Source organism: Salmo salar, chromosome 13 (genome assembly GCF_965601325.2).
Source record: "Salmo salar chromosome 13, fSalSal1, whole genome shotgun sequence".
Taxonomy (NCBI): Eukaryota; Metazoa; Chordata; class Actinopteri; order Salmoniformes; family Salmonidae; genus Salmo; species Salmo salar.
In genome coordinates this window covers 33223771-33244219 of record NC_138303.1, presented here as the reverse complement: position 1 = coordinate 33244219, position 20449 = coordinate 33223771, and the positions used below count along the sequence as shown (strand labels likewise).

The window sequence follows — 20449 nt, the reverse complement described above, 5'->3', positions numbered from 1 at the left end:
TTACCCAGAATGATTCACAGCTGTAATCGCTGCCAAAGGTGCTTCTACTGTCAGGCTGGTTTTAAGGATCGGGAGACAGGCGCAGGAATGCGTAATAGGGGTTTTTATAGACAGAAATTACAGTGTGCCATGTGAAGGCACGGGGAGAAAGACCAAACCAATACGTATACAAAACACAGGGTAGAAAGCCAAAGAAAAGAGTGATGAGTACCTCGAATAAATACACAATCGAACAATGATTATCACATGGGACGAGACCCGTAATCATCTGTGCAATACACCCGGGATGAAAGCCAAAACAACACAGCACAGGTACTCACACGACCAATGGACATTGTAACATTTATCAACAGGACAATGGTGAACAAAGGGCACACTTATACAGATACTAATCAAATGGAATAGGGGCCAGGTGTGCGTAATGACAGCTCCATAGGGATCAGTGACATCTACAAAGTATTGACTCAGGGGTGTGAATACTTATGTCAATGAGAGATTTCTGTATTTCATTTTCAATAAACATTCAAAAATGACTAAAAACATGCTTTCTCTTTGCCGTTATGGGGTATTGTGTGTAAATGGGTGAGGAAAAAAATATAATAAATCCATTTTGAAATTAGGCTGTGACAAAATAATGAGAATACTTTCTGAAGGCACTGTATATGTTAACAGACCATAAATGTCAGAATGTAGCTTTTCTTGGAAAGCTTTGAGTGGTACTATACAGCATTATACAACATCATCAGTATTTTTGAATTTATAACTTATCTAAGTCTTAATAGCCAGTGTATGGCTGTGGATTGACTGCATTGTTTGAATGGAATGTTTGCATATTGGTAGTTAATTTGAAAAAATGTAAGCAATAATTTCTCTAAAACTGTGTGGCTGCCTAGATAACAAACATACAGTGCCGATAAAGTCATTCTTAATGGGGCTTGCGAAGCAGGGGTCCCCACTTTAAATCTTCTACATACTTCTTATTATTTGGAACGCTAGACCTCTACCGTTTAAGCTAGAAACGAAGTTCAAACTTTTTAAAACGTGTCGACTGGTCTGTATTGACTTGCTTGTATACAACTTTTTGATATCTTTTATACTTTTAAGCTATTCAACTTTTTGTGCTTCTATTTGTCTTCCATCCACATTAATGGGAGTTCCTCAGCATTCTAAAGGTCCCATTGTGACAGCTTCCCTCGAAACATTATATTCTATTCACTGTTTGCCAACAACCTAGACAAAAAGTTAGGTGGTATGACATCTTTGACTACTTCCCTGCTATTCAAATCTGAAATCGTAACAAAATGATCTGGTACTGATCAAACGTTACAGCTGTTTTAGTAACTGCATTGACAACATTTTCTGGGAACTTTTAGAAACAACTGCCATTTTGACCACTCCCCCAACAAGTTAGACAAGTTCGAGCATATGAAATCTTTGTCTACTTGTCTGCTATTTAAATCTCAATATCAGAACAGAAATATCATCTACCAATCAAGTTACAGCTGTTTATCAGAGTTTAGGGTGTTGAAAAGTAACAGCTCTCATGTCTGTTACTATGTATACTCATTCACAGAACCGTCATTATTTTCTCTCGTTTCAACACCGACTGCACTTTTTGACGGGCCACAACAACCAGAAACAGCATGTTAGCAAAGCTTGAATGAATGAAGGAAAATGAGATGGCTACTTTTTGCATCTGACTAACGTTACACTGCATAATGCCAACAAGACAAGGGGAGTCCTATATAATAAAATTCTAGGTTCTATTCGTATGGTCCCTCTCCATTTCATTGTATTTGTTTCCTAGTGAATACACCCTAGTGATAAACGGGTTGCACTGAAAGGTCTATCACGCACTAGCTAGGGGGTATAGTACTGAGGTAGCTAAAGTATCAGTATCTTTTAGCTGGATGCTTCTCGTACCTTTGGTTAGCTAGCCATCTATCACACACCTTACCTTTACACATTCACTGTCGACAATGTAAAAGATGGAACACAACTTCACTTGCCCACACGCAAAAAAAATCCAAACTAACTTTAGGACTACCAGGCAGGCTACCCACAGAGAGACACACAGCTGATTATAACATTAGTTGACTGCCTGTATTTGGTTAGTGTAGCTAGCTAGTTGGTTAAGCAGCAACTACCAGCAGCCATCCAACGTTAGCTGATGAGATAGCTAGCTAATAAAACATATATTCCACAGTGTCCTCCACCGTTGGTTGATCAGTAAGACAAGTGTTACTAGCTAGTGTTAGTGTTAACTTAGTAGGTAGCTAGCTATAATAGCTAATGTTAGTTAGCTGTCTAGCAAGCTATATTCTCTTCCTCTCTGGCTAAATGTACGTTAGCTAGCTAGCTAATGTCTGAGTGTAATGCACATGATGTTCATAATTTTAGCTAGCTAGCTAGCTAGCTAGCCTGACCTGTGGGTTTAATTAGCTAGCTAGCTAATGAACTTTGAGTAACGTTAGCTTGCTTGTTGTTCATGTTGTCTGTAACTAGCTAACTAAATTGATTTGACCTGTAGGTTGAGTAACAGACTTGGCTGTCATTCTTTCTACTTTTCCCTTTCATATTTAGGTTAGTGTGGTTATCTTAAGCAGTGTCATCATCACAGTCTTTGTGTGTGTTTATGAACATTGACAACAGATTAGAACACAAGCAGAACACACAATTAATAGCATCATTGTTTTGATTGTGTGATAATATAAATGTTTTCTAATCTTTGGAAATGGACACATTTTTATACAACTCTTTCTCCGTAGCAGTTATCCATTCCAGACTGTTTGTTGGAGTAGTTAACGGCCGGCAAGGATTTTCTGTCCTTGCACATCTGCTGTAGGTCTATATCCTCAGTGAATAATCACAACATATCCCCTCACACTACACACTGTAGTAATTAACAGTAATGTAACCCAACAAGCAACACTCATACATACATACACACACACCTGGGTACCCAACCCTTAAATCTGAACATCTTTCGTGGCTTTCACCATTCGTAAGTCAGCTAAAATGTCATAAACATTGCCAGAAAGTAAATCAACAGGCTGTGATTGACAGTGATTGACATACACTTAATCCTATAGATTCTGTTAGAAATTGTAATATTCTCACTCAATCATATTCTATTCACAGTTTAGGGACACACACTCACACAGAGGTAAGCCACACAATATAGTGTTGGATGACATTTAGTAGCCGTTTTTACAGTTCAAAGGTAACCTGCACACAGCCGTGTAAATTTGTGGACTCTCATGGATTATTTGGCTTTTATCTAGCTCTAACCTATATGATTAAACTTAACAAGGGTTTAGTGGTGTTCTTGTGGTGAAACAAGTTGAATTATGGTTACTATTTTTCAAAACACTACATTGTTTATTTATTTAGTTTTTTCTTACAGCTTGGGAGAGCTTAACAGCACCTGCCTTTTGAGTTTCATTTTTCAAAGTCCCATCAGGTAGCCTGATCATCAAATGTGCTCATGTGGACACGATTATTAGGGAAATCATTCTTCTTGCAAAGCATTTAAATCAAACCCTTATATTAATCAGTTAACTCACAATAATTTGTGGTATTATCATTGATAACACACACATCATTGATTTGATAGTGTAATGATAATGTTTTACAATACTAGAAATAGTTAGGGCTGTTGCGGTGACCGGAGTAGTCTACTTGGCATGATTGAAAAACCAACCGGTGGTTTGCTATTCGAGTGCATACAGATGACATTTTTTCCCTGCCCCGTTCCTGTCCGTTTGATAATGGGCCATTATGAATCGAAACTAATTTTACATATTAGTGAAAACAATATTAAATTGAGAATAGTCTGATGGGTGAAAATAGGATCACTTGATGAGAGAACAGCTGTGCAGCCTGAGGCAAGGAACAGAGCGCAAGCTTTTTTGGCGACTTTCTCAAATCTTCAATCACCTATAGTCTCATCATGCAGCCCATATATATTTAGTTTTTTAAGACATTAAGGTTTGTATCGTTCACAACTAAAGTTGCCAAATATCTCTAAATCTAGTGTACAGTGCATTCGGAAAGTATTCAGACCCCATAACCTTTTCCACATTTTGTTACATTACAGCCTTATTCTAGAATGAATAAAATATTTTTTCCCCCTCATCGATCTACACACAATACCCCATAATGACAAAGCAAAAAACAGGTTTTTAGAAATTTTTGAAAATAAAGAAAACAACAAAAAACAACGATCACATTTATATACAGTTGTAGTCGTAAGTTTACGTACACTTAGGTTGGAGTCATTAAAACTCGTTTTTCAACCACTCCACAAATTTCTTGTTAACCAACTATAGTTTTGGCAAGTCGGTTAGGACATCTACTTTGTGCATGACACAAGTCATTTTTCCAACAATTGTTTGCAGACAGATTATTTCACTTCTAATTCAATGTGTCACAATTTCAGTCGGTCAGAAGTTTACATACACTAAGTTGACTGTGCCTTTAAACAGCTTGGAAAATTCCAGAAAATGATGTCATGGCTTTAGAAGATTCTGATAGGCTAATTTACATAATTTGAGTCAATTGGAGGTGTACCTGTGGATGTATTTCAAGGCCTACCATCAAACCCAGTGCCTCTTTGCTTGACATCATGGGAAAATCAAAAGAAATCAGCCAAGACCTCAGAATTTGTTTTTGTTGACCTCCACATGTCTGGTTCATCCTTGGGAGCAATTTCCAAACGCCTGAAGGTACCAAATTCATCTGTACAAACAATAGTAGGCAAGTATAAACACCATTGGACCACGCAGCCGTCATACCGCTCAGGAAGGAGACGTGTTCTGTCTCCTAGAGATGAACATACTTTGGTGCGAAAAGTGCAAATCAATCCCAGAACAACAGCAAAGGACCTTGTGAAGATGCTGGAGGAAACAGGTACAAAAGTATCTATATCCAAAGTAAAACAAGTCCTATATCGACACAACTTGAAAGGCCACTCAGCAAGGAAGAAGCCACTGCTCTAAAACTGGCATAAAAAAGCCAGACTACGGTTTGCAACTGCACATGGGGACAAAGATCGTACTTTTTGAAGAATTTTCCTCTGGTCTGATGAAACAAAAATAGAACTGCTTGGCCATAATGACCATTGTTATGTTTGTAGGAAAAAGGGGGAGGCTTGCAAGCCGAAGAACACCATCCCAACCGTGAAGGGTGGTAGCAACATGTTGTGGGGGTGCTTTTCTGCAAGAGGGACTGGTGCACTTCACAAAATAGATGGCATCATGAGGTGGGAATATTATGTGGATATATTGAAGCAACATCTCAACACATTAGTCAGGAAGTTAAAGCTTGGTCACAAATGGGTCTTCCAAATGGACAATGACCCCCAAGCATACTTCCAAAGTTGTGTCAAAATGGCTTAAAGACAACAAAGTCAAGGTGTTGGAGTGGCCATCACAAAGCCCTGACCTCACTCCCATAGAAAAGTTGTGGGCAGAACTGAAAAAGCATGTGCGAGCAAGGAGGCCTTCAAACCTGATTCAGTTATACCAGCTCTGTCAGGAGGAATGGGCCAAAATTCACCCAACTTATTGTGGGAGGCTTGTGGAGGGCTACCCGAAACGTTTGACCCAAGTTAAACAATGTAAAGGTAATGCTACGAAATACTAATTGAGTGTATGTAAACTTCTGACCCACTGGGAATGTGATGAAAGAAATAAAAGCTGAAATCATTCTCTACTATTTTTCTGACATTTCACATTCTTAAAATAAAGTGGTGATCCTAACTGACCTAAGACAGGGAATTGTTACTAGGATTAAATGTCAGGAATTGTGAAACTGAGTTTTTAAATGTATTTGGCTTAGGTGTATGTAAACTTCTGACTTCAACTGTAACTATTCAGACCGTTTACTCAGTACTTTGTTGAATCACCTTTGGCAGCGATTATAGCTTTGAGTCTTCTTGGGTATGATGCTACAAGCTTGTCACACCTGTATTTGGGGAGGTTCTCCCATTCTTATATGCAGAGTCTCTCAAGCTCTGTCAGGTTGGATGGGGATGGCTGCACAGCTATTTTCAGGTCACTCCAGAGATGTTAGATCGGGTTCATGTCTAGGCTCTGGCTGGGTCACTGAAGGACATTCAGAGACTTTCCCCATAGCCACTCTTGCGTTGTCTTAGCTGTGTGCTTAGGGTCGTTGTCCTGTTGGAAGGTGAACCTTGGCCCCAATCTGAGGTCCTGAGCGCTCTGGAGTAGGTTTTCATCAAGGATCTCTCTTTACTTTGCTCCGGTCATCTTTTCCTCAATCCTGACTAGTCTCCCAGTCCATGTCGCTGAAAAACATCCCCACAGTGTGATGCTATCACCACCATGTTTGCTCCAGACGTGACGCTTGATTTCCATCTTGGTTTCCAGATAATTTTGTTTCTCATGGTCAGAGTCCTTTAGGTGCCTTTTGGCAAACTCTAAGTGGGCTCTCATGTGCCTTTTAACTAAAGGACTCTCAGACCAGTATTCAACAAAATTATCTGGTCTGATGAAACCAAGATGGAAATCTTTGGCATGAATGCCAAGCGTCACGTCTGGAGCAAACCAAGCACCGCTCATCACCTGGCCAATACCATCCCTACGGTGGTATCACATGGTGGTGATAGCATCATGCTGTGGGGATGTTCCGTCTGGCCATTCTACCATAAAGGCCTGATTGGTGGAGTGCTGCAAAGATGGTTGTCCTTCTGGAAGGTTCTCCCATCTCCGCAGAAAAACTCTGGAGCTCTGTCAGAGGGACCATCAGGTTCTTGGTCACCTTCCAGACCAAGGCCCTTCTCCCGCGATTGCTCAGTTTGGCCAGGTGGCCAGCTCTAGGAAGAGTTTTGGTGGTTCCAAACTTCTTCCATTTGAGAATGTTGGAGGCCACTGTGTTCTTGGGAATCTTGAATGCTGCAGAAATGTTTTGGTACCCTTCCTCAGATCTGTGCCTTGCCACAATCCTGTCTCGGAGCTCTACTGACAACCAAAGGGTCTGAATAGTTATGTATATAGGGTATTTCTGTTTTAGTTTTTTTCAATAAATTTGCAAAAAGGTCTAAACCTTTTTTTCGCTTTGTCATTATGAGGTATTGTGTACATTGATGAGAAATGTTTTATTTAATCCATTTTAGAATAAGGCTATAATGTAACAAAATGTGGAAAACGTGAAGGGGTCTGAATACTTTCTTAATTCAACAACTTTACTTCATGTAATGTCACCATCTAGTTATTTTTTAGCATGCTACTTTTACACTGTTTTAATTCACAATGTCATTTTTTTCCTGCTTCATATACATCATCTCCAGCACCACCCCAACATCAACAGTGAAAAGGCAGATTTCTATACTATGTTTTGTAGTAAAAAAGATATCTTCCTCTAAGTGTTTCCACGTAAGGCCTACTCATAATTGGTTAAAATCACACAATGCATACCAACGATGTCATTGCAAACACTTCGCTTCCTGTTTTTTTTATTAATTATTACACAACATAGAAAAGAGGAAGAAACGTTAATGCGCATTCTGAGTTACAGCAAACTTGTCTGGCCGCTGCAAGTTTTGAGGACATGACACACAGACACCTCCAAGCACTCTGCTCCTAATCGGCAGCTTTTTTGGACTGTAACCCTGCAGGGAGATACATATTTTGACATCTACTTAGGCATAATAAACACTTCAGCTTTTTTATCAACTGTCAATTTACGTATACGATTAGAAGTATAGCCAGGTTGTCACACCCCTGATAACAACACAGTATATTCATCAGATAAGTAGGCTAAAGGGGAAAACTTATTTCAGTTTGGTTGTGTGTGTGTGTGGTGTGTGTGTGTGTGTGTGTGGGAACTTATTTCAGCTTTCACACACAACTGTAGTTTAGACATTTCTGTAGCCTATTCCGTTCATTCAGTCAGCATCAGTGTTTTTTGTATTTTCGTGCTACTTTTTGAAATGGCACAGGAATGCCCCTGTCTGTGTGTATGCGGTGCTCGCGCATGTGTAGCTGTTAGCGATAACGCTAATGATAAACTTATTCTGGTAGACATGGAAAGGCTTTCCCAAAAACCTACAAAAGTAGCCTATGCCTACCTGGCAGAATGATGTCATGATCAATTGGAAAATATACTTTTGGCTATGTAGTGTATGTGGACACCCCTTCAATCTCCATAGACAAACATTGGCAGTAGAATGACCTTACTGAAGAGCTCAGTGACTTTCAACATGGCACCGTCATAGGATGCCACCTTTCCAACAAGTCAGTTCAGCAAATGTGGAAGAGGAAACATCTAGGAGCAACAACGGCTCAGCCGCGAAGTGGTAGGCCACACAAGCTCACAGAATGGGACTGCCGAGTGCTGAAGCGCGTAGTGAGTGAAAATTGTCTGTCCTCGGTTGCAACACTCACTAGTGAGTTCCAAACTGCCTCTGGCAGCAACGTCCGCATAAGAATTGTTTGCAGCAAAGGGGGACCAACTCCATATAAATGCCCATGATTTTGTAATGAGATGTTCGACGAGCATACTTTTGGCCATGTAGTGTATTTAATGGCGGTAGATGGTACAATGATTCTCTACACTATACTTGCTTGTTTTGTCACAAACTGAAATTAGGCGCATAAATTATAATTTTTTTGCAACCATGAAATGGCAAGTGATTTCTACATAGGCATCTTTAAAAAGTGTGATTTTTGAGAGCGACCCCCCCCCACCGTTGTGAAAAATAGTGTTTTAATTATTTAAAATTTCAACAATGCCTCAGTTGTTTTCTGTGCTCTATCACTACAGTTGTCATATACTGTGGTATTCTAGTAGGAGAGTGTATAAAAGTGTAGTTGTCCGAGTGTAGTTATTTCTTATGAAATTTGATTTAACTGCCCGACAGTAATAAGGTTGATATATTAGTATATCAAATGAATCAGAACAATTATTTTACTACAATTAACTTTGACTAAATGTAACTGCTTTGATTTGAAAGAGCTAAATCATGTTCCACAACTTAATTCATGTAAAGTTACCATCTAGTTTTACACTATCTTACCACAGCACTGGCAAACCATGGTTGACCAACTCCCTGACCAAAATGTCTGACCTTTATTCCATCATAAGAAGGTTCATGTCCATTCTAGTATTTAAGTTTCACTGAAGTCAATTAGAATGTAATTCAAGTGACAGCATCTGCTATTTGATGGTGGGTGTGTGGCCTGCCCCTCACAATAATAGCCTATAGATGTGAAGTGAAGAATATTCTGATGAATGATAACAGTGGTATTGGAAAACTGTGCCTTTTTGTTTGAAGGGGTCAAAGTTACATGGCACCCGTTGATACCCTTCTTTTGTTTAAGATCTCAATCATGTTAGAGTTTGCGTTTGCTTGTTAAACTCTGTCCTCCAGGTATTGGAATCCCTGCAAATTGAGAAAGGCTATTTGAATAAGAGCAGTTGAATTGAACGGGAATCAATTTGGAGGAGAATCAAAGAGAAGCTCTAGACAAAGAAGGACTCCGTCTTTGAATTGGAAATCCATGTTCTGAACCATGTCCACCACAATTCAAATCAGTATTATCGCAGCGGAGTAAACTTGAGTAAACATTATAGAAAATATGGATTCCTACAACTCTGTTTATTCAAACCAAGTACAGGGAAGGTTTTCAATATATGGATATTGAATTAAATACATTCTTTGTGGGGGGGGGGGGGGGTGTTACATTTCCTAAGCCCAGACGGTTTTTGTGTTTGCCAACACATTTCTCTGTGCTTTCAACGCACACATGCACGCACACGCACGGAAGCTGTGCACGATGGCCATTCTAGAACGAGACAAGATTACTATTTGAAAAATATCTATTTCAATTCATGCACCCCCAAACTCATTTTCTGTCCTACATAATTTCTAATCGGACTCTTCCATGGCGTTTTAGTATTGGATTTCTCCATACTAATTCAGAGTCAGCCATGCAGAATTCTAAGACATTGTCAGCCATCACTTTCTGGATCATTGAATTGTTCTTGACACGGTCAAGTGCATAATGTGTTAATGATGAATCATGTACCAAGTCGAGATCTTTAAACTGCGAGGCACAATGTACTTGATGCTATCTTCCGAATAGCAAAGGCCTGGCTGACAAGCCAACCTCTCTTTCTCTCTTTCCTTTTTTTTTTTTTTTTACCTCTCACATCTCTCCATTTTTATGCAGCTGCATTTGAAAAATGTCCAGGAGGTGATTTTGAGTTAAAACATGTTGTGCACTAAATGGCGAAGATAAAAGATTGATGTGGGTAAAATGCGATGCCCCTGTGGTTTGGAATTTGAATACATCTCCGCCTACTCGGAGCAGCCGACAGAGTAAAAATGAACAGGCTGAGGCACGGGGGTCATCAGAAATTGCCTCTGTATTTCAAGCTTGCTTACCTCTTGTCGTCTTTCACTCAATTACATTTTTTCCTGTTCTGGATGTTAGAAACAAACAGGCTTACGGGACCAATAGATCACAGAATGTGTTGGCTAATTTACCATGCTTAACTCTCATGCTGTACATTTAAAGCAATACAAATATAGACTATAGGCTATGTGTGGCTTCGAAGATGGTTATTTTTATCTCCCTATATTATTATTCTCCTAGTCTAATTTGTTATTAAGGCATAGGCTAGCAATGCTCTTTCGGGAAATACAATACATGACCAAAGTATTTGGACACCTGCTCATCAAACATCTCATTCCAAAATCATGGGCATTAATATGGAGTTGGTCCCCCCTTTGCTGCTGTAACAGCCTCCACTCTTCTGGGAAGGCTTTCCACTAGATGTTGGAACATTGCTGCAGGGACTTGCTTCCATTCAGTCACAATAGCATTAGTGAGGTCGGGAACTGATATTGTGCGATTAGGCCTGGCTCGCAGTCTGCGTTCCAATTCATCCCAATGGTGTTCGATGGGGTTGAGGTCAGGGCTCTGTGCAGGCCAGTCAAGTTCTTCCACACCGATCTCGACAAACCATTTCTGTATGGACTTTGCTTTGTGCACAGGGCATTGTCATGCTGAAAGAGTAAAGGGGGATACCTAGTCAGTTGTACAACTGAATGCCTTCAAATGAAACGTGTCTTCCGCATTTAACCCAACCCCTCAATCAGAGATGTGCGGGGGGCTTCCTTAATTGACATCCACATCTTCGGCGCCTGGGGAACAGTGAGTTAACTGCCTTGTTCAGAGGCAGAATGACAGATTTTTACCTTGTCAGCTCAGGGATTCGATCCAGCAACCTTTCGGTTACTGGCCCAACGCTTTAACCACTAGGCTGAAAGGGCCTTCCCCAAACTGTTACCACAAAGGTGGAAGCACAGAATTGTCATTGTATGCTGTAGCGTTAAGATGTCCCTTCACACGAACTAAGGGGCCTAGCCCGAACCATGAAAAACACCCAAAGACCATTATTCCTCCTCCACCAAACTTTACAGTTGGCACTATGCATTGGGGCAGGTAGCGTTCTCCTGGCATCCGCCAAACCCAGATTCGTCCGTCGGACTGCCAGATGATGAAGCCTGATTCATCACTCCATAGAACGCGTTTCCACTGCTCCAGAGTCCAATGGTGGCGAGCTTTACACCACTCTAGCCGACACTTGGCAATGAGCTTTGTGATCTTAGGCTTGTGAGCAGCTGATTGGCCATGGAAACCCATTTCATGAAGCTCTGTTCTTGTACTGACATTGCTTCCAGAGGCAGTTTGGACATCTTTAGTGAGTGTTGCAACTGAGGACAGACGATTTTTACACACTAAGCGCTTCAGCACTCGCCGGTCCAGCTCTGTGAGCTTGTGTGCCCTACCACTTCGCGGCTGAGCTGTTTTTGCTCCTAGATGTTTCCACTTCACAATAACAACACTTCCAGTTGACCGGGGCAGCTCTAGTAGGTCAGAAATTTGACGAACTGACTTGTTGGAAAGGTGGGATCCTATTACGGTGCCATGTTGAAAGTCTACTGCCAATGTTTGTCTTTGGAGAATGCATGGCTGTGCGCTCGATTTTATACACCTGTCAGCAACAGGTGTGGCTGAAATAGCCGAATCCACTCATTTGAAGTTAAGTGAGAATTTCCAAAAAGCCCCTCTCTTACAAGGGGGTGTACCTGTGAAAATCCTTCTTTATTAGGATGCTATATTTGATGCTCTCCTCCCCCCACTGAGATAGGATCTCTGCAACCCTGGGTGTCTGTTTGGCTCTCATTTACAAACCAGGGAAATATCTGGAGACAAACTGCACTGGCAAACCCAGAGAGAATTTCACCAAAAATAACAAATATAAAAGAACACATGTTTTCATGAGAAATAATCACCCCATACTAACCGCATTAAGCTATTGAAAATACTTGTTATTATCAAGATGAATGTGAGGACTTTGGCTACCTCTTTGCTTGAAAATAAAGGTGTGATTTTTCTGATATCTTCTTCACCCACTTCCTCCATATTTTTCACACCCATGGATCTTTCTTTTTTGAAAGTGTATGTTTCTGTTCCTTCACATCAAGCGCAATAATACCTACATTTATCATAAGTACCTGAATGTAATATGTAGTGCAACTGTATCTCAATGTGTCAATCATTCAGTTCACTTTGAGATGAACACTCGCTTTCTCTTTAAATAAATCAGATCAAGACTGAACTGTGCGATTGTAGTTGGGAGTTGTACTTTCCAACAGGCCAATATTCAACATAGAGTACCAGTCAAATGTTTGGCCACACCTACTCATTCAAGGGTTTTTCTTCACTATTTTCTACATTGTAAAATAATAGTGAAGACATCAAAACTATGAAATAACACATATGGATTCATGTGGTAACCAAAAAAGTGTCAAACAAATAAAAATATATTTTAGATTCTTCAGAGTAGCCACCGGTTGTCTTGACAGCTTTGCACACTCTAGGCATTCTCTCGACCAGGTTCACCTAGAATGCTTTTCCAACAGTCTTGATGGAGTTCCCACGTATGCTGAGCACTTGTTGGCTGCTTTTCCTTCACTCTGTGGTGCAACTCATCCCAAACCATTTTAATTGGGTTGAGGTCAGGTGATTGTGGAGGCCAGATAGCCAAATAGCCCTTACACAGCCTGGAGGTGTGTTGGGTCATTGAAAAACAAATTATAGTCCCACTAAGAGCAAACCAGATGGGATGGCGTATCGCTGCAGAATACTGTGGTAGCCATGCTGGTTAAGTGTGCCTTGAATTCTAAATAAATCACAGACAGTGTCACCAGCAAAGCATGTCATGTCACCAGCAAAGTAGTTTAGCGCAGAAACCGAGGTAATTAATTACAATGACCATAATCCATTGCGGGCCTACTTGTCTGGTCTGTGTTTCTTTTACGCCTGCTATGTTCGTTTAGTGTGGGGCAGACACGGAGAGGGAGACAGAAGAATGCACAATCAAGAGGGATAAAGAGCAGTTGCTTTGAGGTATCTCTACCTAAAAATGCATGATCGAAGTGATTGATCGTTGGTATTTAGCAGTCAAAAGTATACCTTATTTATTTTGAAGAACTACTAAAATAGTGATTTTGTCAGACAGCATAGGCAGCAGCTTTGTAGAGATGAGATGATGACTGGGAATTAAATAAAGTCAGCAAATAAAGTAAATGTAATATACACAGCTGAAATTATATAATAAATTATGGTTAATACCATCATGGGACTTTTATTAATTGTTTTAATTGTGGATTTTATTTTATTGAAACCAAATCGAAAACTGTAATTTTTTTGATAGTCTAACCGAACTGTCCTCAAAATGCATTTATCGCTCAGTACTAGCTCACTTTTCCTTTGCAGGTGGTGTAGTAGTTCATGATCAATTGTGCCAGTCTTTTTTTGCGTACCGCACTGTTTAACCTCAATACTAATCCTACTAATACTAATGATCTTGGCACTCACTCACTCATTCAATCGTGTGTGTGTGTGTGTGTGTGTGTGTGTGTGTGTGTGTGTGTGTGTGTGTGTGTGTGTGTGTGTGTGTGTGTGTGTGTGTGTTCCATTGAAGGTGGTGTACCTCCACACCTCTCTGCGTCTACCAAGCGTGGTGGCCGTGGTGGAGCTGGTGGCGTTACAGCCCAGGGCAGACGGCTCCCAGCATGCACTGGGGTGCGGCTTCGCCATCCTGCACCTCTTCTCCAGCATGACAGAACCTCAGGCCACCGAGGGGGACAGAAGGTGATTATCTATGTCCCGATACACAACACACACCTTAATTACAGTCTCAGAATTTTCCCATCAAGAGCCATGTGAAGGATTATCATGGGAGATGATCAACTCGTAGTTAGTCTGTGGTCTAGACCACTACAGGGTTGAGGTCAATTCACCATCAATTTAGCACATGAAGGAAGATAGAACAATATTTGATTCCTGAATTGATTGATACTGAATAAAAACCCCTTCCGTCATTGAGGGAAGAAAAAATCTAGTGTACTTTTTCTTGTAGGAAATAGGTCTATTCAATGTTGTATAACACATAAAACCGACAGGTATAATACTTGTATTATTACTGTATACTTGTACCTCTATTAGCCTGGAGGAGGAGCATAGGCTCTGAAGGGTGGCATTTATATCAGTGTCACGTGCCGAGAGTATTTGGGGACTCCGAGTAGGGCTGGGCGATATATTTAATTCATTCTAAATGTATGTTTTAATGAGAATCAAGGTTTTGTTATTTTTCTTTTTTATTCATCTGAACAAAGTGGACAAGCCAACATGCTTTTCAAACAGTTGGAGACCGACAGAAGGGTGTGTTCATAACAATTCAACTGTTCATCCTTGTTAGCTAGCAAATAGATCCAAGTTGGGCTTTGGCTAAACTTAAAATATAAAGATTAGCTGGCTAATCACTAGCACATGGGCTTCAGAGACTGTTGCTGAGACCTGTGTTCATTTTCTGTAGCCTAATGCCTACTACAATAACTTAATCATTATTTGTGAATGTGCATTATGCATGGTTCTAGTTAAATTTGTAACAAAAAAGGGCATTTTCATAGACAATCTGGAAAACCAGATCATTGATTATTGCAAAAAAAGCAGGTTAAACTATTTTGATAAAATAATTAAATTATTAGTGGGTCTTATGGTTGTGGAAGGCTTATAGTTATAGCCTAGGTATAACTTCACAAGTCCTGAATTCATTAGATTATTACTGACTGTTTGAAATGCAGTGTATTTGACCTTTTAATTGAACAACGCTTGTTTTGAGCACCAGTCAATAGTTTGGAAACACCTACTCATTCAAGGGTTTTTCTTTATTTTTACTATTTTCTATGTTGTAGAATAATAGTGAAGACATCAACACTATGAAATAACACATATGGAAACATGTAGTAACCAAAAAAGTGTTAAACATACCAAAATACATTTGAGATTTTAGATTCTTCAGGGTAGCCACCCTTTACCTTGATGACAGCTTTGCACACTATTGGCATTCTATCATCCAGCTTCATGAGGAATGCTTATCCAACTTTCTTGAAGGAGTTCCCACACATGCTGAGCACTTGTTGGCTGCTTTTCCTTCACTCTGCGGTCCAACTCATCCCAAACCATCTCATTTGGGTTTAGGTCAGGTGATTATGATGCAGCACTCAATCTCTCCTTGGTCAAATAGCCCTTACACAGCCTGGAAGTGTGTTTTGGGTAATTTGTCCTGTTGAAAAACAAATGATAGTCCCTCTAAGCGCAAACCAGATGGTTTGGCGTATCACTGCAGAATGCTCTGGTAGTTATGCTGTTTAAGTGTGCCTTTTGGATTCTAAATAAATCACAGACTGTGTCACCAGCAAAGCACACCTCCTCCTCCATGCTTCATGGTGGGAACCACACATGCGGAGATCATCCGTTCACCTACTCTACGTCTCACAAAGACACGGCGGTTGGAACCAAAAATCTACATTTTGGACTCGTCGGACCAAAGGACAGATTTCCACCGGTCTAATGTCCATTGCTCGTGTTTCTTGGTCCAAGAAAGTCTCTTCTTCTTATTGGTGTCCTTTAGTAGTGGTTTCTTTGCAGCAATTCAACCATGAAGGCCTGATTTACGCAGTCTCCTCTGAACAGTTGATGTTGAGATGTGTCAGTTACTTGAACTCTGAAGCATTTATTTGGGCTGCAATTTCTGAGGTGCAATTAACTCTAATGAACTTGTCCTCTTCAGCAGAGGTAACTCTGGGTCTTCCTTTCCTGTGGTGGTCTTCATAAGAGCCAGTTTCATCGTAGCGCTTGATAGTTTTTGCGACTGCACGTGAAGAAACTTTAAAATATCTTGAAATTTTACGCATTGACCGACCTTTATGTCTTAAAGTAATGATGGACTGTCGTTTCTCTTTGCTTATTTGAGCTGTTCTTGCCATAATATGGACTATCTTCTGTATACCACCCCTACCTTGTCACAACCGATTGGCTCAAACACATTAAGAAGAAAATAAATTCCACAAATTGACTTTGAACAAGGCACACCTGTTAATTGAAATACATTCTAGGTGACTAACTCATGAAGCTGGTTGTGAGAATGCCAAGAGTGTGCAAAGCTGCCATCAAGGCAAAGGGTGGCTACTTTGAAGAATCTCAAATATAAAATATATTTTTTGGTTACTACATGATTCCACATGTGTTATTTCATAATTTTGATGTCTTCACTGTTATTCTACAATGTAGAAATAGTAAAAATAAAGAAAAACTCTGGAATGAGTAGGAGTGTCCAAACTTTTGACTGGTACTGTATGTCATGAATCACCAATAAGTTTGAAAAAATCCAGATGTGATTTTTTTGGCCATATTGCCCAGCCCAAGCGCCAAGTTCAAATGATTTGATCTTTCTAATGCTCCTGCCTCCTGCACATAGCCTAACCTTACAGACAGAGAAGTGCCTTCCACTTTGTGTTTAATGTGACACCTGTCTTAGTCATCTAACATCCACAGAACACAGATATAGCTGAACAACGTATAATAGACACACAAGAAGCTGTTCTAATAAAATCTATCAGTGTCTATTGTGATTCACTCTTTGTCCATCTTGTCTTGATTGATTCTCAACTTCATTTTTTTGTTGTTGTCCCTAGGCTAAGTTTGTACCACGGAACACCAAGGACCCTACTCCATCCACTACTAAGGGACCCTATAGAGCGTAAGTGTCTTTTATATGCTCTCTTACAACAGTGCACTGTTCAACAACTACTAAGAGTGAGTCCCAAATGGCACCCTATTCCCTTTATAGTGCACTACTTTTTGTGGGGCCTGGTCCAAAGATGTGCACTATAAAGGGAATAGTATGCCATTTGACACACACAGGCGATACACTAAGCTAGATCTTACGACCGCCTCAGAAACGCTGCGGTCCGCTTTGCAATTCAATTCAACTAGTTGATGTCAACATTGAGTCTCCGAGGAACCCTTGCAGACACACTCTAATCCATGTGTAGTGGGCCCCAATTGTGTTGATTATAATTACACTGTGTTTTGTCTGCTGTGTTTAATAAAGATCTCAGCGCCCGAGTGCCAATGACAAAGCTTTCTTAATTGTGAAAGGCGGTGCCACTGTCTGATTACATGTATCATATTTAGTCGGGCCAGGACAATACCAGTATCGCGATACTCGTTAGTATCGTGTTAAGGAAACAAAACACAAAGCGAATGTAACTTCTTTAGGAAAACAGCCCTAATGTTGGAAACAAACCTCGTTATGTTGTCATCCAGAGTCACATTTATTTATTTTCCAAGATATAGCACATACTATTTTACATACATCAGGTTTTTAAAGGACCAAAGAGTTTAGTCTGCTTTGTGTTTTCATCTTTGCCATGGAAAAAATATTGCGAGACTGGTATCATCACAACCCTAAAATTTAGTAAGTCTGGTGAGCCACAACCATCTCAGCCAATTCAAATAGAATGAACACAATTTTAGTGTGTGTTAACCAAATCTTACATTTGAACCATGTTAGAATAGGCCTACCTTATTCAGCTGTGCAATATTTAATTGTGTTAACATTTTATTCCACTGGGTGCAGTATACACTATCAACAAGAAGATGCTGTATCTTCCATATTATAGCCTACACTTCGGCTGTGGCCTGAAATGGAACATTCACCAGCCACTCTGTTGCTATAGAGCTAATTTCAGGCCCTTCAGGAATGTCATTCCTATGAATACGAAAAAAGGCCTTACAGTGACGGAATAGTACCAATGTAATGCAAAGAATTGCCAAGTACAATTTACTAATGCAGTGTTTCCCAAACTGGCGTTTGTGACCCCATGTGGGGTCACCGGATTTGAAAAGGGGGTCACAAGAGAAACTGTAAAAAATGTTTTTTTACGCTTGGTTCATATAACCTCGGTAGCCACTAGATGTGGTTGTAATAAACAGAGCAATTTCTGTTTTCTTACTACAAAAGTGGTTCTATCTTTTGAACGGTTTAAGCTACAAAATAGTATGACCCCATCACTGAAGGATAAGACTCTCAGGAACACGCATGTGTCTGTTTCCCTCTACAATGCCGTAAGCTGCACAGAACTCATTAGAACAGAGTGGACAAGAATAGGCACGAAATCAGACTGGGGGGAATTAGTCATTCCTATACCTATTGCACCCTCTAAAACCACTGTGATTATTATTTGACCCTGTTGGTCAGGTATAAATGTTTGGACATCTTGAAGAACAATCTGGCCTTAACGGCCATGTACTCTTATAATCTCCACCCGGCACAGCCAGAAGAGGACTGGCCACTCCTCAGATCCTAGTTCCTCTCTAGGGTTCTTCTTAGGTTCCTGCCTTTCTAGGGAGTTTTTCCTAGCCACCGTGCTTCTACATCTGCATTGCTTGCTGTTTGGGGTTCGAGGCTGGGTTTCTGTATAAGCACTTTGTGACATCTGTTGATATAGAAAAGGGCTTTATAAATACATTTGATTTGATTATACAGAAGATCATACAAAATGATTGCGTGATGATCTTCTGAACTTCCCAATGCCTTTCTGATGCATTTGTCACTTCAAACCATACTTCCTTCAGATTGAAATGCTGTCAAAAGTACGGTCAGACTGATTTGTAATACTCATAGCCTCAATGAAAAAAGGAAACATTGTATTGATTACATAACTTTTTTTACATGGTGGTTGTCGCATCATTTTTTAAATCTCTAAATGGGGCCGTGGTCCAAAAATGTTTGGGAACCCCTGTGCTCATGTATGAATAACAATATACAGATGTAGAATCTTATTTTGAGTCAGTTTGCTACAGCAGGAAAGTAATCCTGCAGCAGCAGGAAATGTGAATTATTATGTGTATTAAAATGAAACATTTCTTTAGGGGTTGCTACATTTTTTGGGGAAAATCTAGTCTGAAAATTGAAATCTTCAGAAGCTTTTTTTAAACCTTAGTGTATTTAAGTTTTAAATATCCTGTATTGCAGGAAGGTTCTCCTGCAACAGGGTGATCAAATTAAGATCCTACATCTGTAATCCCAAGAAGCAGTGTTTGCTATCTTGTCACATAAATATTGGAAAGGCATCTTTCTCTCAAATGGACTTTTGTGTACATTTAATTATTAAAATAGTGTCTGTTGGGGGGTAGGATGCCTTTTTTGTTTTCACTCAGGCCGTGTTGACGATGCGTGCTTTCATGTTCAGGCATCTCTCTTCCTCACACACATGGCAGGAGGAGGACAGCTGTTTACCTTGCTGCTTTGGATAACAAGACCAAACAAAGGAAACCCTATTAATTTTCACAATGGAGCCTTATTTCTGGAGCCGAAGGCCAGCAATCGTGTATTGTCCTGTTCTCTTGAGGAAGAGCTTCATCTGCTATTCGTTGGAAGAGAGCATATTTTCTTCTTCACACTTGAAGAAAAGTGTTGTTTACCTCGATGAGGACGTGCTGTGAAATGAAGAGAGTTCAAAAGGAATTGCTTCAACATTAGTTACTTGTGGTATAATATGTGGTATTTTCTTCCAACTGAGCCAGGATTTTGAGTCCAATGCCCTCCAGTATACCTCTCACTTCTCCTCTAGTGTGTACTCCTCTAGTGTGTACTCCTCAATCTAGCCTCCACTCCTGCCTAATCATCTGCTCACCCCGATAGAGACAGACAGACATGCATACAGGAAGACGGGTCTGGAGTGCACAGTCTACACCTGGGTAGAGCTCTGCTACCCGGTCTGAGGCCGACGGGCCCCGACACTTTACATCGGGTTAGGGACAGTTTTTTTTCATCAATTACTAGGGTACGGGCAGGGCTTGGTTATCACTAAATTGATCACTAACATTTTGAATCTGAGCCATTTGCTCGTGCTCTGCTGAGCAGTAGCCTACAGTGATATCTGACTAAGGTCATAACATGGTGTCAGAAGTGCTTCAACCTCATCAAATATAATACCACAACATTGTCAGAGTCGTCAGGAGAAATGATTTCACAGAAAATAATCATTTTCCGGAGTTTA

The 20449-nt window shown here is 40.2% G+C and overlaps 1 protein-coding gene across 2 annotated transcripts in view; it reads left to right on the top strand.

Moving 5' to 3' along the window:
• nphp4 (nephronophthisis 4) overlaps positions 1–20449 on the top strand; it is a 209845-nt gene that overhangs the window by 26670 nt on the left and 162726 nt on the right. For both annotated transcript variants that reach the window (XM_082959999.1, XM_014135427.3), the window contains exons 4-5: positions 14023–14192; positions 17078–17142. In XM_082959999.1, the coding sequence (XP_082816125.1) occupies positions 14023–14192; positions 17078–17142 (235 nt within the window). The remainder of the gene's footprint in view (positions 1–14022; positions 14193–17077; positions 17143–20449) is intronic.